Source organism: Sebastes fasciatus, chromosome 2 (genome assembly GCF_043250625.1).
Source record: "Sebastes fasciatus isolate fSebFas1 chromosome 2, fSebFas1.pri, whole genome shotgun sequence".
Classification (NCBI taxonomy): Eukaryota; Metazoa; Chordata; class Actinopteri; order Perciformes; family Sebastidae; genus Sebastes; species Sebastes fasciatus.
The window spans coordinates 34,084,786-34,103,246 of record NC_133796.1 but is presented as its reverse complement, the minus strand read 5'-3'; the positions used below and the strand labels follow the sequence as shown (position 1 = coordinate 34,103,246).

The following is an 18,461-nucleotide window of genomic DNA, read 5'->3' as shown; positions in this document are numbered from 1 at the left end:
AGAGCACCCACTCCCTATGTAGATATAAACGGCTCATTTTAAGTTAATGAAAACACAACAATTCTTATTTTCAGGTGAAAGAAAATATACTTATTGATATGATATCCAATTTCTGCCAATAGACCCCCTTAATTGTTACACACTGTTCCTTTAATATCTCACCAGTTGATTTTTTGGCTCTGAGCAGTAACTTTCTGGAATCTCTACTGGTTGCTGGTTGCCAGACGAATTATTGATATTAACCATTCGTTTTTGTGTGGATTAAACAAACATTTCACGTGTCAATTAGTGAGCTTTAGAGAAGCTTATGGCTGGATTCTGTTACATTTGGACACATCCATGCTAGCTGTTTCGCTCTGTTTACAGTCTTCATGCTAAGCTAAGCTAACCGGCTGCTGACTGTAGCCTCACATAGATAGAGTGCTCCAGGTATGACGTATTTTCGTAGGCCAACCAGGAAGTTAGCATCGCCATGGTTCCCTCGACAAAAAGCCAATGGAATTTTTCCATTGGGTTTTGGATTATTGCAGAAAATAAGCTCTGTGGCAAACAAACGTTTATGATACTTACATGTTTTGTTCAGCAAGATAATCTCCACAAATGAACACCACTTTTATGATTTTTAAAGCGTAAATGCAATCGCAAAATTGCAATGCATTGCTATCAAATTCAGCTCAGTCTCATTGCGAAACTGTCATTAAACTAAAACAAAATAAATCTCCTGCCTCAGTTTCCAAACCTGGTAATTACTGTAAAAAAAATAAGATTATTGGGCATTATTATACTTGCACCTGAAATTTTATTGTGTACATTTACTCCTTTTCTTATTTAAGATCACATATATGCAGTGATGGAATGCAACTATTTACTCATCTACTGTACTTAAGTACAAATTTGAAGTACCTCTGCTTTACTTGAGTATTTACATTTCATGCCTCTTTACATCTCTACTCCAGAGCTGCAATGATTAATTGATTAATTGTCAACTATTCAATTAATCGCCAACTCGATTAATCGGTTTGAGTATATGTTTTAAGAAATAAAAGTCTAAATTCTCTGATTCCACTTCTTAAATGTGAATATTTTCTGGTTTCTTTACTCCTCTATGACATTAAACTGAATATCTTTGAGTTGTGGACAAAACAAGACATTTGAGGACATCATCTTTGGGCTCTGGGAAACACTGATCAACATTTGTCACCATTTTCTGACATTTTATAGACAAAACAACTCATCGATCAATTGACAATGAAAATAATTGTTAATTGCAGCTTACTACATTACAGAGGAATAATTAATACTTAAATTATTGTTTTGGAAAAAAAAATATTATTAATAATAATAATAATAATAATATTTTATAAGTAATTATTATTTTTATAAAAAGCTTTATAATAATAATACATTTTTATAAGTAATTATTATTATTAATAATATTACTATTATTAATTAGAAGAAGAATTAAATAAATAAAAAATAATTTAGAAAACGCTTGAATATACAATATATACATTCACGGTTTTAATGTTGTATTTATAATCTGAATATGCAAAGTTATAGCTGTTAAATAAATGTAGTGGAGTAAGAAGTATTAAGTGGAGATACTCATGTGAAGTACAAGTTACTTTCCACCACTGCATATGTGTAAATGAAATCTTTCTATTTGTTGTGTTTAATCAGATTTAATATGCTGTGCTCTAAGCCTTTGGAGCATCTGAAGTAAACAAAAACAAAGTTGTTTCTGTATTAAAGAAGCAGCGTTTGCATCAGCGGCAACGACTCGATGAATGCTTAATGTGAGAAGCTACTTAGTAGTTGTGCTGATGTTACACAAACATCCAGGACTTGACACAGGAGGCTCAGTTTGGCTTTCATGAGAGAGAGGGGGGGGGGGGCTTTGGCCTGAAGCGAACTTGTTACTTTTTCTCATTAACAGTCAATAACAGAAGCATGCAGCGCTCCAAGACCTTTCTGTCCTGCAGTGATGCACTTTAATTCCCTGTGATGTCTCCAAAAAACATTTAGCTGTGTAGTCCAAGGTCACCGAGTGATAAATGAATTAATAAAAAAGAATACAAAGGTAAAACATCAACTCTTAAGGACAACGTTTGAGGACACTGAACTCCTTTAAAGAAAACTTTCAGTTCAGGTTAAAAATAAAAAACTTTGTCCTTCCTCTCATACATCTTCATAATCAGCCCAGCACCTGTTCACACCCACACCTGAGCAGCTTCTGTTGGACAGCACTGACACCTGCTGGTGAGATGGGATAGTACAAGTATCAGCAGGTACTGGATCACAAATACTCTCTCATTTTTATAAGACTCTTCTTCCCTTCTGGAGGGATGAACACCATTCTTCCTAAAGATACTCCCTCATGTAGCATTTGAGTCATTTCCACGAAACCCTTCAGTGACGCCGTCGTGTCCTCTATGGAAACATCGGTGCGTTCATTATGTTTCTCCTCTCATTAATTCAGGTTTTTCCCTTAATTTGCCATCATCTTTATGTATCTTATAGGCATCAACTGATAAATCGAGATCAGACTGAGCTTTTACTGAATATCAATTGATCAATGTGACAGGAACAGTTACTGTACTTTAAACATTTATTTACTGTTGAGTGTAGTGGGTTTGATCAGGTGATAATAACCCTGAAACAATGAATTCAGTCTGGATTTCAAAAGACCACGTTGTTGAGATACTGATATTAAAACACACACCAGCAGGGGTATATAAATATATACAATTATTCAAATACAGTTAGTACTTAAGTACAATTTGAAGGTTAGGCTGAGTATTTTCATTTTCGCACTTCTAAAATATTGTACTTTTTACTCCACTACATTTATAATAATAATAATAATAATAATAATAATAATAATTTGATTATCAGAGTTATATTTCTATATGTCTAATTTACAATAAAATACAGCCAAATATCAAGTTTTTTCACATAAAGGGTAAAACAATCATTATACAAAGTTCAAACTGAACAATTTACACAGAAGAACCATACGATCAAAACGTTTAGTTAGCAGTTACTTTCTATATTTTGATTGTACATACAAATATCAACATCACCTCAATTTAAACATAAAATATGGTGCATTGTTATAGATATTCTGTAGAGGTGTCTAACATAAAAGGAGGGAGGTAAGAGCTACTTATCATTACCTGCAAATAATACCACTAAACAGTTTGGTGTTGCACTAGTGAATGTACTTAAACTTTACCTGGAAATGTAATATCTGCTGACCTCCAGTGGTTCAACTTTGTCAGTACACAGTGACATCACTGTTGGTTTCAGATGCAAACACTTAATGGGAAGAGCAACCTGCTGAATGGAGAGGGGGGGCAATTGTACTCGGGCAGCTTGGCGGAGGTCTGCGCACTCCGAGTGCCATTCTAGTTTCATATTTCATAAGATATATATATATATATATATATTGTATATACTGTATTTAGATATTGTTTTTTGTTGTTGTTGTTTTTTGTTTCATTAATTTCACCTTTGACATAACTAAGCTAATCTGTTCCACTCAACAGAGACTCCTGTTATTTCCCTCTCTTTTTGTTTGTTTTTTCACCATATTCCTACAATCATAGCTTTGTTGTTGTCACTTGATCTTGTCTTCTATCCTCGTGGCTCTCTTTGGGGCATAACCCTCCGCACTTGACCTTGTTTACACTGTTACCACTTTAGGTCTTAATGACTTACATATTAACTAAGTGACTGGGAGCCAAACCAAACGGACTTCCAGTCTGACGTGCATCTCATCTTTGTTTATTTTCTTTTTGCTCTGAACCTGTGTTGTTGCTCTGACTGCAGCTCTGCTCCTCTGAGAGAGAAAGCTGAATGAGATCCCTCGGTGCTCGGCTCTACTACATGTGTGAGTTCATCACACTCATCTGTTGGGATGGTTCCAGTTTACAACACAACATGGCGGCGTACTGAACGTTGTTTTAATGAAAGCATGGCTGATGCTTTTAGAGCTGACTTCTTTGGTGTAACAAAATCAAAGAGTTTAAAGAGCATCATGATAAAATGTGTAAACATACTTTGTCTAGAACATAGACTGGATAAAAGAAGTGGATGTAGTCACCGTGACGTCACCCATTGGTTTGTGGACTACCGTTTTGAAGCCTTGAATTCGGCATTTTGTCCGTCGCCATCTTGATTTTTGTCCGTTGTCATCATGGTATTTGGCCGTCACCGTCTTGGTTTTTGTCCATCGTCGTCTTGGTTTATGACCGTCGTCGTCTAGGTTTTTGGCCATCATCATCTTGGTATTTGGCCGTCGCCATATTATTCTTTTGCAATCAGAAGTGACATGAGAGGGTGGAGTTAAGTACAACAGAATGCTAAATAAGACATTTTTAGTCGACCAAAATTTTACAACTTTCATGAACTGAAAACACGCTGTGGTAGCGACCTGTCAATCACAAGGTAGCCCCGCCCTAAAGCATCCCCTGCTTCATGGTCTATTTGACTCTAAATGGGACCATAATTTCCTAATGAACATCATGCTGTATTGAAGAAGACTTGAAACTAGCGATTGAGACCATAAACTCATGTTTACAATGTTTACTGAGATAATAAATTAAGTGAGAAGTAGGCTCATTTTCTCATAGACTTCTATACAATCAGACTTCTTTTTGCAACCAGAGGAGTCGCCCCCTGCTGGCTAATAGAAAGAATGCAAGTTTAAGGCACTTCAGCATTGGCTTCACTTCTCAGATCACAGCGTTGCCCAGTGGCCTAGAATCATTTGGACTTGATACTGAGGATTAGCCATTTCAGAATGATTTGGGTTTTTCATCAAGCCTTTGAGATAAAGCATTAACTTATCCTTTGTGTTTAAAGTTAAGGGAGCGTGACATCCTGTTAAAGATTTGAGATCCAAAAAATAAAGTGTATAAAGTAAAAATATATCATACCAAAAAAATTTAATTGACTTTTCCTTTTCCTTTTGCAACATGAGCAAACATCTCCTGCTGCTTTTCCACTTCCTAATTCTGCAGTGGCGGTGAGACGTGTTTGCTTTCATTGCTTCAGAGTTTGAACAAGATAACAGGCCCGGGGAGCTGTGGCTGGGCTCGGCTGGCTCTGCTGGGTGTGACGGCCGCTGTCGTTCTGTGTGGGCAGATGGGGACATGTCGGGAGAGGAGCAAAAAAGTGTCACGAAAGGAACTCTGTTGACTTTTCTGCCAGACTGAATCACACCCTTCATTCGGGATGTCAGACCTTATCTGGACCGGCTGAAACTCTGATAGCACTTGATAAGATCAGAGCTCCTCGTCTGCTGCACTTGCTGAGAGTTTCTGGCAGGAAAATATTAGCCTCAGTTGCAGACCATTAATGTTAATTACAGCTGAAGAGATTTGTTTTACTGAAACCTGCCTTACTGGCTTGACTGTCAGAGGATTACAAAAATGAGAGCTTTGTTTTGGAAACAACAGTCTTTTAATGTGAATGTTAAGATCTTGAAAAACTTGTCTTCCTTTACAGAGAGAGAGAGAGAGAGAGAGTGTGTGTGTGTGTGTGTGTGTGTGTGTGTGTGTGTGTGTGTGTGTGTGTGTGTGTGTGTGTGTGTGTGTGTGTGTGTGCGTGCGTGTGTGTGTGTGTGTGTGTGTGTGTGTGTGTGTGTGTGTGTGTGTGTGTGTGTGTGTGTGTGTGTGTGTGTGTGTGTGTGTGTGAGTATGTGTGTGTGTCTGTCTGTGTGTGTGAGCACACACCTGTGTGCACATAGCCTCCACCTCCAGAGAGACAGCAGCAGCAGCAGCAGGAGGAGGAGGTGGAAGAGGTGGAGGAGTGGCACACACAGGTACACTGGATATTCTCGCTGGGTTTGAAGAGGGAGGAGATGAAAGGGAGAAGCCTTGAGGACAGCATGGCAACACAAACCTTATAAAGACGGAGGCACACCCCGCCGGCAGCTTCAGTTCAGCTCTCCTCCCTGACGGCAGCGGCGGCAGCACCTCGCAGTAGTCATGTTCAGCCTCATGAAGTTCCCACGAGTCTTCACCATCAATCAAGTGCCCAAAGTAAGTTCATCTTCACTGTATCTTTACTGGACATTCATACAAACAGACTGAGCTGGACTCTAATAGGAGTGTTGGGTAGGTAAATTAAAAGAAATGGAATAAGTATGTTTTCTTTAGTGTATGATCACCTGAAAATAGACCAGAGCTGACAGTGCGGGACACATCGAAAAATCTAGGCCGACGGCCCCATACTGGCCGACATGTGTGTCAAGGCCTTTAAACTACGTCACCACAGCACTTTCTCTGAGCGTTAACTGTTGTTGTGGATTGGTTTACATTGTAGTTAATTGAAAGACTGGTGCGTCTCATAACGGCGCGAAAGGGCACCTCGTGTGGCGGTATCGAACGCCAATGGCTGTGACAAAGCGTCGGTATTTGCCGCCCTGAATGAGACCGGGCTGATGTTTTTACAGTATCCCGGAACGGACAAACCAAACACAGCCTCTAGAGAGAGCCTGCAACGTTTTCGTATTTTTGCGTTGGCCACCACAGTTCTCCCAGATGCTTGGCACACGGAAACGTTTCAGTTGGTTGTAATCTGCATCCCCCCGCGAGATGCTGCCAAATCCTACACACTGCTCCTTTAAGTCAAAAGTGTAAAAAAAAAAAAAAAAACGTCATAAATAAACATTATTATGAAAAACATGTTTGTTTGGGCGGGCTGCACAAATATTTGAGTTTCAAGTTGCTTTACACAAAAACACAATGTACTGTAATGTACAGAAGTACTTTTTAATCAGTGATTGTTAACTTTTTTGGCTTGTACCTTGTGAAGAAAGAAGCAAAAACTTCATCTTGATCAACAGAAACATTTATTCTTCTTTCTTACCTTAAACTGATTTATGTTTGAACACCTCGGGGGGATCCTGAACCTCGCTCTCAAACAAACACTTTCCTAGTTTTGTGTATTTTGTTGTTTAATGAGAGACTTCTTCTGCCGCAACAGCACAAAGTTGTCAAACTGGCTGAGGACTAACCAAGAGTTTTCTCTCTCTCTCTCTCTCTCTCTCTCTCTCTCTCGAGGTTTTCCACGAGGACGGCATCATCTCTGGCTACCGACACCCCCGCAGCTCAGCCACTGACTGCATCCGGAGCCTCTTCCAGCTGACCAATGAGACGGTCAACATCTGGACCCACTTTGTCCCCACCTGGTACGGCTGACAAATGTTGTTGTTTTTGCTGCTATGCATCGCAGGTTTAAGATTCCTAGATGTGTGTTTGCTACCTGTCATGTGTTTGTAGACTGACAACATGTGATGGGACACACCTGAGGGCAGTTTCACTTCTTTGTGTTTTCAACTGTTTTGGAGGGAAGTTGCCACAGCTCAGCAACCAGCTCAGCAACCAAGTACAGATTTATTTCACTGACAGAGAAAAATGATTATCACATTATCCACCTTAATTCAACTCCCTACAGCAGAGTTCTTACATCCTCTGTGATTTTGGGATTTCTTCATATCAAATGCAAGATTTTCCCATTTCCTCCTGAAGCAAAGCAGAGCGTTTTTTTTGTTTTCATAACAGTCACATGGCGTTCTTTGTCCTGCTTCATGTCTAAAGGAATCTTGCGCAGCTTGTCGAGCTTGTAGAGGTTTTACAGACTGGCATTTCCTGAAGTCGTAGCTCGATCATGCCTACTATCACGCCAAGACAGAGGATTTATTATATCAGTTCTGGCACATTTACCAACTAAAGACTATCATTAATTTTGACTGCTCATATCCAGCGCTACAGTATCTGTCTGCTTAGTATTCATAGTATCTGTCAGGGAATACATCCCAGTATATATTTATTACCATAAATGCACTCTTCAAGGGGTTCAACAGATGCCAGTGGACTTTACATAATAATAAAGCCGTTGTGGATCCTGTAGACAGTTGGACACGTATGTGCCAAATCACTCACAGGACTTACAGTCTGGATTGACTAGTAGTATAAGAGGATTGCACGTACAGACAGGTTTGTTTTGAAGTCATACATCCCAGCAACCATGTGTGTCCCATATACCTCCTGCAGTGTCTCCCTGTCAACCAACGGTCTTTTACTGTATGAGCAACAGGCCTCCAGTCCAACAAGACTCTCAAACTGTAGTACTGCTGCATTTATACAGTTTATTTATCTTTTATTCAATTCATACTGGGGCTGTCAATCAATTAAAATATTTAGCCATGATTGTCCATAGTTAATTGCGATTAATCGCAAATTAATCACACATGTTTTTATCAGTTCAAAATGTTCCTTGTAGATTTGTCAAGTATTTAATACTCTTAACAACCTGGAAGTGGGCAAATATGCTGCTTTATGCAAATGTATGTATATATTTATTATTGGAAATCAATTAACAACACAAAAAATGACAAATATTGTCCAGAAACCCTCACAGGTACTACATTTAGCATAAAAATACACTCAAATCATAACATGGCAAACTGCAGCCCAACAGGCAACAACAGCTGTCAGTGTGTCAGTGTGCTGACTTGACTATGACTTGTCCCCAAACTGCATGTGATTATCATAAAGTGTGTATGTCTGTAAAGGGGAGACTCGTGGGTACCCGTAGAACCCATTTACATTCACATATCTTGAGGTCAGAGGTCAAGGGACCCCTTTGAAAATGACCCTGCCAGTTTTTCCACACCAAAGTTTAGTTTAAGTTTGGAGCGTTATTTATCCTCCTTCGCTACAAGTTAGTATGACATGGTGGCGTTAAAACGAATTTGCTTTAATACATTTTTATTGCATTAACTTTGACAGCCCTAATTCCTACATTTACTCAGCATACACTGTAAAAACATCAACTTATACTGTTTGATATACAATGCATAAATGTCTACCTCATCAAAACAGTTAGACAACTCCGGGAAGCCTTGTTTTTACTAATTTTAGGACAATTTTGATGGAGGTTTGATATGTCTGCCTCTGATTGTTATAATTCAAACCATGATGAAGATTAAGAGCCTACTTCTTGACATCTTTGTAACACATTTCAGCCTCACATTGCAAACCAAAATTCACTGATCCATGTTTGAATGTGGCTGTCACAAGTACATCAGAAACTGTAGCGCATAGATTAGTTGCTGTGTGTGATCAATAATCAAACCTGACTGCAAAAACGCAAAATCTTAACAGTATATTTGTCTATTTACTAGCCAAAATATATCATAAACACTTAACAAAATTAGTTTTCCCAGCTAATTCGAATATCTATTTTTATCTTTTATCTTTACCTAAATATTACATCTAATTTCAAGAAATCTTACCTAGCAAATTTTCACTTGTTCCATTGGCAGAATTGTTTTACTTAATACAAGCAAAAACACCTTGTTTTTTTACTGGATATCCAGTCTAACAACTATTGACTGTCTACAACTTTCTATTTGTCTACTTTAAAACTTTCAAGTTATCTAAACAAAACAGTAGCTGTTCATGTGACAAAGTGATGTAACTTGAAGTTTGCTGAAAACAAACAGTAGAACTTCTTAAACTGAGCTGACATAACTGGCCCTAAAACTGAAGACGTTGCAGCTTGTTGCCTTATTTCTTTGAGTTTTCTCAGCTTTTATACAGTTTATAAAGAGACCTAAGATGCAACACCTGTAGGTGAAGACAGAGAGCTGAAGAGGAAAAAGGTCAAAGATAGATAGGAATTGAAAGAATGAGGATCATTTCCAGATCTGTCTACGCTGCACATCCTCCCCAAGTTTAGCATCTCCTCTCTGTTTGACAAACACTGCATCACAGCATGAAGGTTAAATCCAAGATTTAACTGATGTAATTATTTCATTGTGCATAACGTGTTTTTGTGAGTAGATCTCCTGATTTAAAGTTACTACAGAGGTTACTGCTCCCTTGAGTCACGCTGCACTTCCTCCCTGCTGAGATGCCAGTTGCTTTGACTGCACAGTACAGGGAGAAAGTGTGTGTTTTATGAGCGTGTGTGTGTGTGTGTGTGTGTGTGTGTGTGTGTGTTGTGTTGAGCATATGCTAGGCCACATGTGTGTGTGTTGGTGTCTTGGGGCTCGGCGGAGGCCTACAGGCAAGCCGCTAATGAGCAGATCTGTGCTTGAAGCTTTCATATGAGTTGCCTCAATTAGTTAACTGCTCAGTGACGGGGAAAAGCACAAATCATGTTTATTTGTTAATGAGATGCGCTGAGACGTGGAAACGGATACACAAGGCAAACTATGGCCTCCTGATAACACTGAGCTCTTTGTGTAGAACTGTCAGCTGTTATGTAACTGACAGTTGCAGGATTTAATTGAGTGATGAACATCTTGTCTTTTACTACATTGATACTGGTACATTATGGCACTTACCAAGATGAAGTTTATTCAAAGAAAAGAATAATTGGCTTGTAGTTGTACTTACTTTTTGATAGAGTAGCCTATTAAAGTGTGTGAGAGTTTGTAAAAGGATTTTTGATATGAATTTATTTCAATTCGTCAAGTTTTTGGATTATCCGTTCACCGTTGAGGCATGCGAGAACAACACGTTTTATTATTTTTTTAATCTCATCACAAATCATCAAGTCAAATAAGAGCAAGTATCTTTATGTAAAACATGAATAAGTACTACAAGTTTTGCTTTCATGACCTAAAAAGCAGAGATGCTCACAAGTCATTTTCCAGGTCAAGATTCAAGTCTTTACAGGGATGTCAAGCCAAGTGTGTGTCTTTTAAATGCCATGAACATAGTTAATTATCAGCCGCGACGCTGTTATTGTTTTCACTTTGTGAGTCTGTGGGTGTGCGTGGGTGTGTGCATGTGTGTGTATGTGTTGCATCTGTCTGTCTGTGGACAGATTTTGTCACCACAATAGCATCACAACGGTGCAACATGCAGTCAAGAAACTTTACAGGTGTGCAGTTGAGATAAAAATGAAGGCAGAGTTTAAAGATTGGTGTGGTCCAAGCAATGGTTAGAGACAATGAATGACCTTCTCTCTCATTCACTTCATTAAAGTTGGGTAGAGGCTACATACCTCTTAGCTGTATAAATCTACAGATGGGTGACAAATTAAAAGAAAAAAACATCATAAACCTCCAGAATCTCTCATAGGTGTGACTGTGAAGGCCATATGATTCACATACTGTATATAATATACTCTTGAAACCATCCAGTGGCCCTTCATGTCCTGTATGGAAGTATCTGCATTTGTTATGTTTCTCCAATCATTTATATGGGTTTTTCTTTTTCTTTATTATGTCAGTCAATACTGAGTGTCATTGACACATATTAAGTGTGTCTAAACATACTTCTGCATAAACTAGTTAGTTTCCACGAAACTAAGTGATTTGAAATGACAGAAGTGTGACTAAAAACACACAAAAAATGAGTACTGCTGCATCCAATCCAGTCTAATCACTTTAATGTGGTGCGTTTCTCCCGACAGGTACTTCCTATGGAAAGTAGTGACGGTGGTGCTGATGCAGACAGCATGGCAGGACTCCTTCATCTGGCCTCTGGTGATCTTCCTGCTCTCCTGCTGCATCTATCCGCTGGCGTCGAGCTGTGCTCACACCTTCAGCAGCATGTCGGCGCGGGCACGCCACATCTGCTTCTTCTTTGACTATGGCGCCCTCAGTTTCTACAGTCTGGGTGAGTGGATGTGGTTCGCTGTCACTCGGTCCATGAGTGGCTCTGTTTTGTACACTGAGCCCTCCACGCACAATGTTGTGCTTGCTACTGAACTTCTATCAGTAACTTAACCTCTTAAAACCCACATGCCTGCCAGCAGGTTAGGGGTTAGGGTTTAGGTGTTAGGGTAGGGTTAACTGATGATCAACAATGTTTTGAATGATGGTAAAAGGTTTTATAGTCATCAAAATGCACTCACTTCTGTGACACTGGAAAACATACTGAAGCATTTTGATGACTATGAAACCTTTTACCATCATTCAAAACATTGTTGATCATCATGTAACTCTAATCGTAACCCGCCGGAAGGTTAGGACAATTTATGATAACAACTTAGAGTCAGCAGCTCAACCAAATGTAACAAAGCTCAGCCTCTCAAATAATTCAGATATAAAAAGACAGCAAGACAGATACTTTAACATACTCCACATCGCAACTAGGCTTTTCACACTGCACTTAGCCCCAGGCTAAGGCTGCATTCACACCAGATCAACGCACGTTTTCCCATTCATTTTGAATGGGGGTAGTGCGTTTGGGCTGCGGCCTCCGATGGAAAAGTAGAAAATCGACTAAACACTGAGCTAAAAGTTTCCAGTGTGAAACACGCTCAAACGTAAATAGTGGAATTTTTTGAATTTGTAGAATGTAAACAGTAGTCACATGTTTCAACGGCATTTAACCCCGGGCTAGTAGAAGTGCAGTGTGAACCCAATAGCACTGGGCCTAGGTTGACCCTGGGTTAACAATGTGTGTGTGAAAAGGACTTAGCCTAAATTAGCCCAGGGTCAACTCTTAACCCAGAATATGCAGTGTGAAAAGATCAATTACACATCCTCACTGGTTATATTATTTTTTGTGAAGCTTTTATGTTCAGTTTTAGGTACTGATTTAAGTTAATGATGGTGTTGTATTGGATGGCATTATATCAACAGGTGTTTGTAATAGGTATTCTGTCTCCCACCTGAATGGTGGTTGAAAAAATATCATAAATGATAAATCCCTCATACTGGAGTGTCTTTTTCCTGATGTAAAACATACAGTATTAAAAGTTTACGATTTTGCCCTGTTGATGTGTCCCGCTGCAGGGTCAGCCATCATCTACTCAGCCTATGTGTTCCCGGACAAGTGGGTGAACAGCTTTTTCCACCAGTGCTACGTCCCCATCGCTGTGATCAACACCGTCATCTGCACCAGCTTGTCCTGCTACTCCAGGTACACTGAAAACATTCACTTTACACAGCCAGGAATAAATCCTGATGTTCTCTTTTTAAAAAAGGAAAGAGACAGAATGCTAACCTCAGCTAGCCCCAATTTTAAGTCACAGAGCTAAACATTTGCTCCTCATGTTCATATGTTAAATGTTAAACTTCAGACATTTAACAGTCAGTGGTTGTTAAACTTGTATGCTAACATGTTAGCACATTAACACTGAACTCATTGAACTTTATACAGTGTTCTCTAATCTCCAGTGTCTTTGTTCAGTGTTGGTTTAACTTGTAAGTAAGGATAATGTTCTCTAATCTAGTCCTGGTCCAGTGGCTGAAGAAGTACTCCGATATTTTACTTGAGTCAAAGTAGCAATACCACAGTGTAGAAATGCTCGGTTACAAGTCAACGTCCTGTTAACGTGTCAACGTCCATAGGGAGCGGGTCCTCTTCACGGAGTTCACCATGTTGCTCCGCCATGTTTCTACAGTAGCCCAGAACGGACAAACCAAACTCTGGCTCTAGAGAGAGACTTTTGTGTTTTTGTCACCTGAAAGCCACCGTAGTTCTCTGACACGCTTGTGAAACTGTGGTAATGAGTTGCAGAGTACAAAACCGTCGTCCCGCCAGCCGCCGTCTGCCTTCCGTTGCTCCTAAAGTAGTGTTATTATGTTCAGGCTGGCCTCTGAGCGAGGTGAACGGCGTTACCACGGTTTTGCACTCGGCAGCTCACGTTACCGCAGTCTTGAAAGGGAGGCGTGAGCGGAGGGGTAGTCAGTTGGTTGCAATCTGCAACCACACCACTAGATGCCACTAAATGCTACACACTGTACCTTTAAGTAAAAGTACAAAAGTATTAGTATCAAAATATACTAGTACCAAAGGTAAAAGTAGCCTAAGCACTATGCAGAATGGCCCATTTCAGAATAATGTATATTATATTATTGAGTTATAATTATTGATGCATTTCATGTGTTTACCACTTTAACGTTGCAGCTGTTAAAGGTGGAGCTCATTTTAATTACTTTATATAGCTTGTGAATTCCACCAAGGGATCACTAAAGTCTTATTTTTATCCATGATAATACAGTATAATATATTTGTTGATTATATTTTGTAATATTAATCTGAATCTGCAAAGTCACATAAATGAAGTGGAGCAAAAAGTACAACATTCCCCTCTGAATTGTAGTGGTGCAGAAGTATGAAGTAGCAGAAAATGGAAATACTCAATTGAAGTACAAGTACCTCAAAATTGTATCGAAGTACAGAACTTGAGTAAATGTACTTAGTTACTTTCCACCGCTGTCCTGGCCGATGGCGACATTTTAATGTGACTGGTCTCAAATATTTGTGAATGTTGGTTGGCAAGTAAGGCAGAATGGGGTACATTCATTATAATCAGAATTATTCAATGACGAAATGAAATAAAATGAGAAATCTAACATTTGTAGGACCTTTGTCAATAAGGAGAGAAAGCTTCAGTACCAATCATCACATTGTTAGCACTGTTATCTCTTTATGTACTGGATTAATGTTGGTTCAGTATAGCTAATATATTTTTCTTTCACTGATCTCTCCTCACTCTTAAGGCTTGGCCTACCATTTCTGCAATATAATCATGACATCGTAAAGAGGTAAAGACAATGCATAATATCTGCTCCTCTTATCGCTTCACTATTCAATCCAAAATTGTGTTTACTGTGCCTCAAATGATGGTAGAAATAGATAAATGCAAGTTCATCCTTTAAAATGTGTGATTATTAACATGTCTTCAGACGGACTTCATCCCATGAACATTGTTGACTTTCAAGAATTGAGCAACTCTCTGTTTAATACAATAGGTGTTACCCAAGCGTGACTATAAGGACCAACCCTAAACAGTGATTTGTTCTAAGTGTAGTTTCAGCTGGGCCGGTTAGAGGAGTAGTATAAACGAGTGGCCAAACGTGTTCTGCAGGAACTTGACTCACTGACTTTAACACTAAGGATATCAAAGATGAAACATGTGATGTTACACAAGTCATCACATTGAATACAACACACATTTATTTATGAAGTACTTTATGTATTTCAAGCTCTTTGATTTAAATTTCAAAAGTAAATGTATTACGTTTAACAGATTTCTTTACTTATTCGGAAATTTCTACCTACTGAACACTGTTAGTGAAGGATGACACTTAAACTGAACCCACGTGGATTACTATACACAAAAGGCTGTGTAATTCCATTTTAATTCATTTAATATTTCAGTATTATGCTATTAGATTACATTCTTATATAAATATGGCATTGGTGATGCTGTGCAAGAAATTTCCACATAGCTTTCTCCACAGCTATAACACTGTGTAGCCATGAGGGACATTCAATGATATAGCAGGTTTGTTTGTCATTATTGAAATAAAATCTTTTCACTTTTGTTTCAGATTCCCAGAGTGCCAGAGTCCAAAGTTCAGCAGATACCTCCGTGTTGTTGCCTTTGCCTACCCTTACCTGTTTGACAACATTCCTCTGTTCTACAGGGTAAGACAACATCTGGGCTCTTCACACGTGTGTCTTCAAACAAGACACATCCGACAGGACATGTTTCCTAATTGTCCAAATAACATTCAATATATTGGACATCCTTTTAAAACTCAAATCTTTAACTGGAATGACTTTTCTACTGAACAGTCAGGAATTAAACAAGAAAATCATACATTGTTTTAAAAAAAATAATTGAGGTAGTAAATGTGCAAATGTAGATGTGCAAAATTCAACATGTGCAAGACTATTGCAGGAGCAAGAACAGAATGAATGGTTGAGACAGAAACTATAACTATAACTAGTTTGGTTAGGTATAGGCACCAAAACTACTTGGTTAGGTTTAGAAAAAATATACATACAGTACATATACACATTCAGTATTTAGTTTGCCTGGATCGCATACAAATAGCATTGTTGGCTATGGACACCTGGGTGCTAATAGCATCTGCTTATTTTTAATGCACATTGTAATTTACACAAGCTATGATATGATATATAATATGAATCTGGTCCTGTTACATTTCACACATTCACCCTTGAGACTAGTGAGTCCCCTGGCAGCTCCTCTAACAGATACTTAATAAAGGAGTTTATGGCTCATTAAGAAATTTGGAGGTGATGAAAGTGGTAATAATGGAGATAGTTCCCTAATCTGTTAAATCTGCTCTGTGTGTGTGTGTTGTGTTCACAGGTGTTTCTGTGTGTAGGAGAGGGCTGTACAGACAATGACACCAACATCCTCCACTACAACCACATCGCCTTTGCTTTCCTCACAGGCTTTCTGTTTGCCACACATCTACCTGAGCGCCTGGCACCTGGCAGCTTCGACTACATAGGTAAGACTGATCTGAGGAGTAGCCATTGTTGTTGTCATCAGCATGTTAAGCATTGGTTTGTTTGCCTAGTGTGCCAACCACAACCGACAGAGAATTTCATAATCCGAGTCTGCTGTTCCCCTCAGGCAGCTGTTTTTAGTAAAAAAACAACAACTCTAAAACCACACTGACTGCACTGACTGAGAAACCTTGAACAGACCAAGTCAAAGATGACTGAAAGATTATATCAATATACTTGCATGTGCAACTTGTATGAAAACAATTTAAAAAGTGGATGGAGTGAAAGTTTGCCATAATGATGCGTTCATGTGCACCTACAGCGTTGGAAGAATTAGGTTGCGGATCAAAAAGTGAGCTTGTGAATGCAGTGTTTTTTACAGCTCACTACAGTAAATGTCACATTTCAGATCTTTGACCACTATGAATAAATTCTCGAACTTTGTGAAACACTGGATTCACATTAACCCATAAAATGTCTCATTTGTGTTAAACATTGTGAAATAGTGCTAATCAATAACCACCACCACCTTTTTTCATTCTGTTGAAATCATTTGCCCAATGGTGAGGGCTTGAATTTACTGCCACTGTTTCCTATTGTGACACGTGACTGTGCTGCCTGAGCTGAAACACAACTCGACTGCTCCCTCTGCAGGTCACAGCCATCAACTCTTCCATGTTTGCGGCATCCTGGCCACTCACTTCCAGATGAAGGCCATTGAACAGGACATGGTGACACGGCGCCCCTGGCTCCTTGAACACTCCATACCCATCACCTTTGCCAACTCAGTGGGTGCAGCGCTGCTTTGTCTGGTGGTGAATTTGACTATCATCGCCCTCTACAGTCTACCTCTCCTTTCTGCTCCAGTGTACAAAGGAAAGAAAAAAATTAAAGGTCCAAAGAAAGCCTCAGCTAAGGTCGGCCCCTGCTGCTAAACCTCAGGCTTCATAAGTCACAGCTGAGGGATCCCAGCTGGTCACGAGACATGTGAAAAGAGAGCATTATGGGTGATGTTAAAGAACACTCCTGAGCTATGAGGAGCTGACATAATGTAACTTGCAGTCTGCGCTAAACCCAAGGTGGTATTCGGCCTTCAGACAACACTGTGATGGCTGCTGTTACACTGAAAATAAGGGAGCATGTTGCACAAACCTACGATGGAAATTTAACAAAATGTTTGTTACCATAATATATAATGAATGTAAATGTTTCTGAGGAAACTGTTTCAGTTGATCAATTCTCTAATTTCCACATGTGGGGTATGAAGAGACTGTCAGCTGCAGGGAACAATATGCAAAATGCTAATTTCACTGTCATGTGTATTTTAGACACTGCAACTTTTCATATTTCTTGTGCTTGTGCTTGTACACAGCCTTTTGGATTGCATCACTCACATGAAACATGTCAAGACAAAACAGACAGTTGTGACAAGGGAAGGAAAATGTTTTGCTCTTGAGGATGAGTTGCCTGTGAAGTAGCAACTTAATGAATTCAAAGTTTAGTTACTGTTAATGTAAAATATGTAGCCTAACACAGAGTAAATGTTTTCAGAGTAGTTTTTTTCCCTTCATATGATTGCTGTTTCTGTTCCCGGAGATGAGTGAGACATGCCACATTGTGCCTTTGATGCAAAACTGAAAGTATTTATGTACAATGTTATTTATTATGATTTTTTCCAAAAATGTATTTATATATACAGTATATATTTATGATATAAATTACTATATGGAACAAGAGAAAAAACTAGTACAGCATGTAATTTAAAAAAATAATCTCATAAAATTATTTAAAATGTTCAGGTCTTCAATGCCTTTTATTTTGCAATTTAGCAACAAAGTTGATAAATGAATAAATATCATTAAGTGACTAATGGTTGGGTTTATTTCTATGTAGAATTTACTGAAAATAATAAAGAATAATATGATAACATTACTGTCCATTGTATGTGTTTTCTTAATAAAATATCAGTCATACAACATAGCCACATGACCAATTTTCCTAAATAATATTTTATAAAATGAAATAATATTTGAGTGGTTTCCTAGCATTACAAGTAGTGGTTTGTAAAACTATATTAGTCGACCTTCAGTTATTTTATCCTCAAATTAAATATAGTTTATATATTTAGACCACATCATGAGAAGTAATACTCAGAAAATGTAAATATTCAATTTAAACATTTCCAAGACATGCTCTACATGACATATGAAA

General features: G+C 38.7%; 1 protein-coding gene across 1 annotated transcript; it reads left to right on the top strand.

Annotated features, from left to right (window-relative positions):
* The first annotated feature begins 5,846 nt into the window (after nucleotides 1-5,846).
* Nucleotides 5,847-18,179, top strand: paqr5b (progestin and adipoQ receptor family member Vb). The gene is made up of 8 exons (XM_074621011.1): nucleotides 5,847-6,047; nucleotides 7,071-7,198; nucleotides 11,440-11,645; nucleotides 12,770-12,896; nucleotides 14,483-14,527; nucleotides 15,317-15,413; nucleotides 16,108-16,252; nucleotides 16,905-18,179. The coding sequence occupies exons 1-8, from the start codon at nucleotides 5,994-5,996 to the stop codon at nucleotides 17,183-17,185; spliced, it is 1,083 nt and encodes a 360-aa protein (XP_074477112.1). The 5' UTR covers nucleotides 5,847-5,993; the 3' UTR covers nucleotides 17,186-18,179.
* Nucleotides 18,180-18,461: the final 282 nt, after the last annotated feature.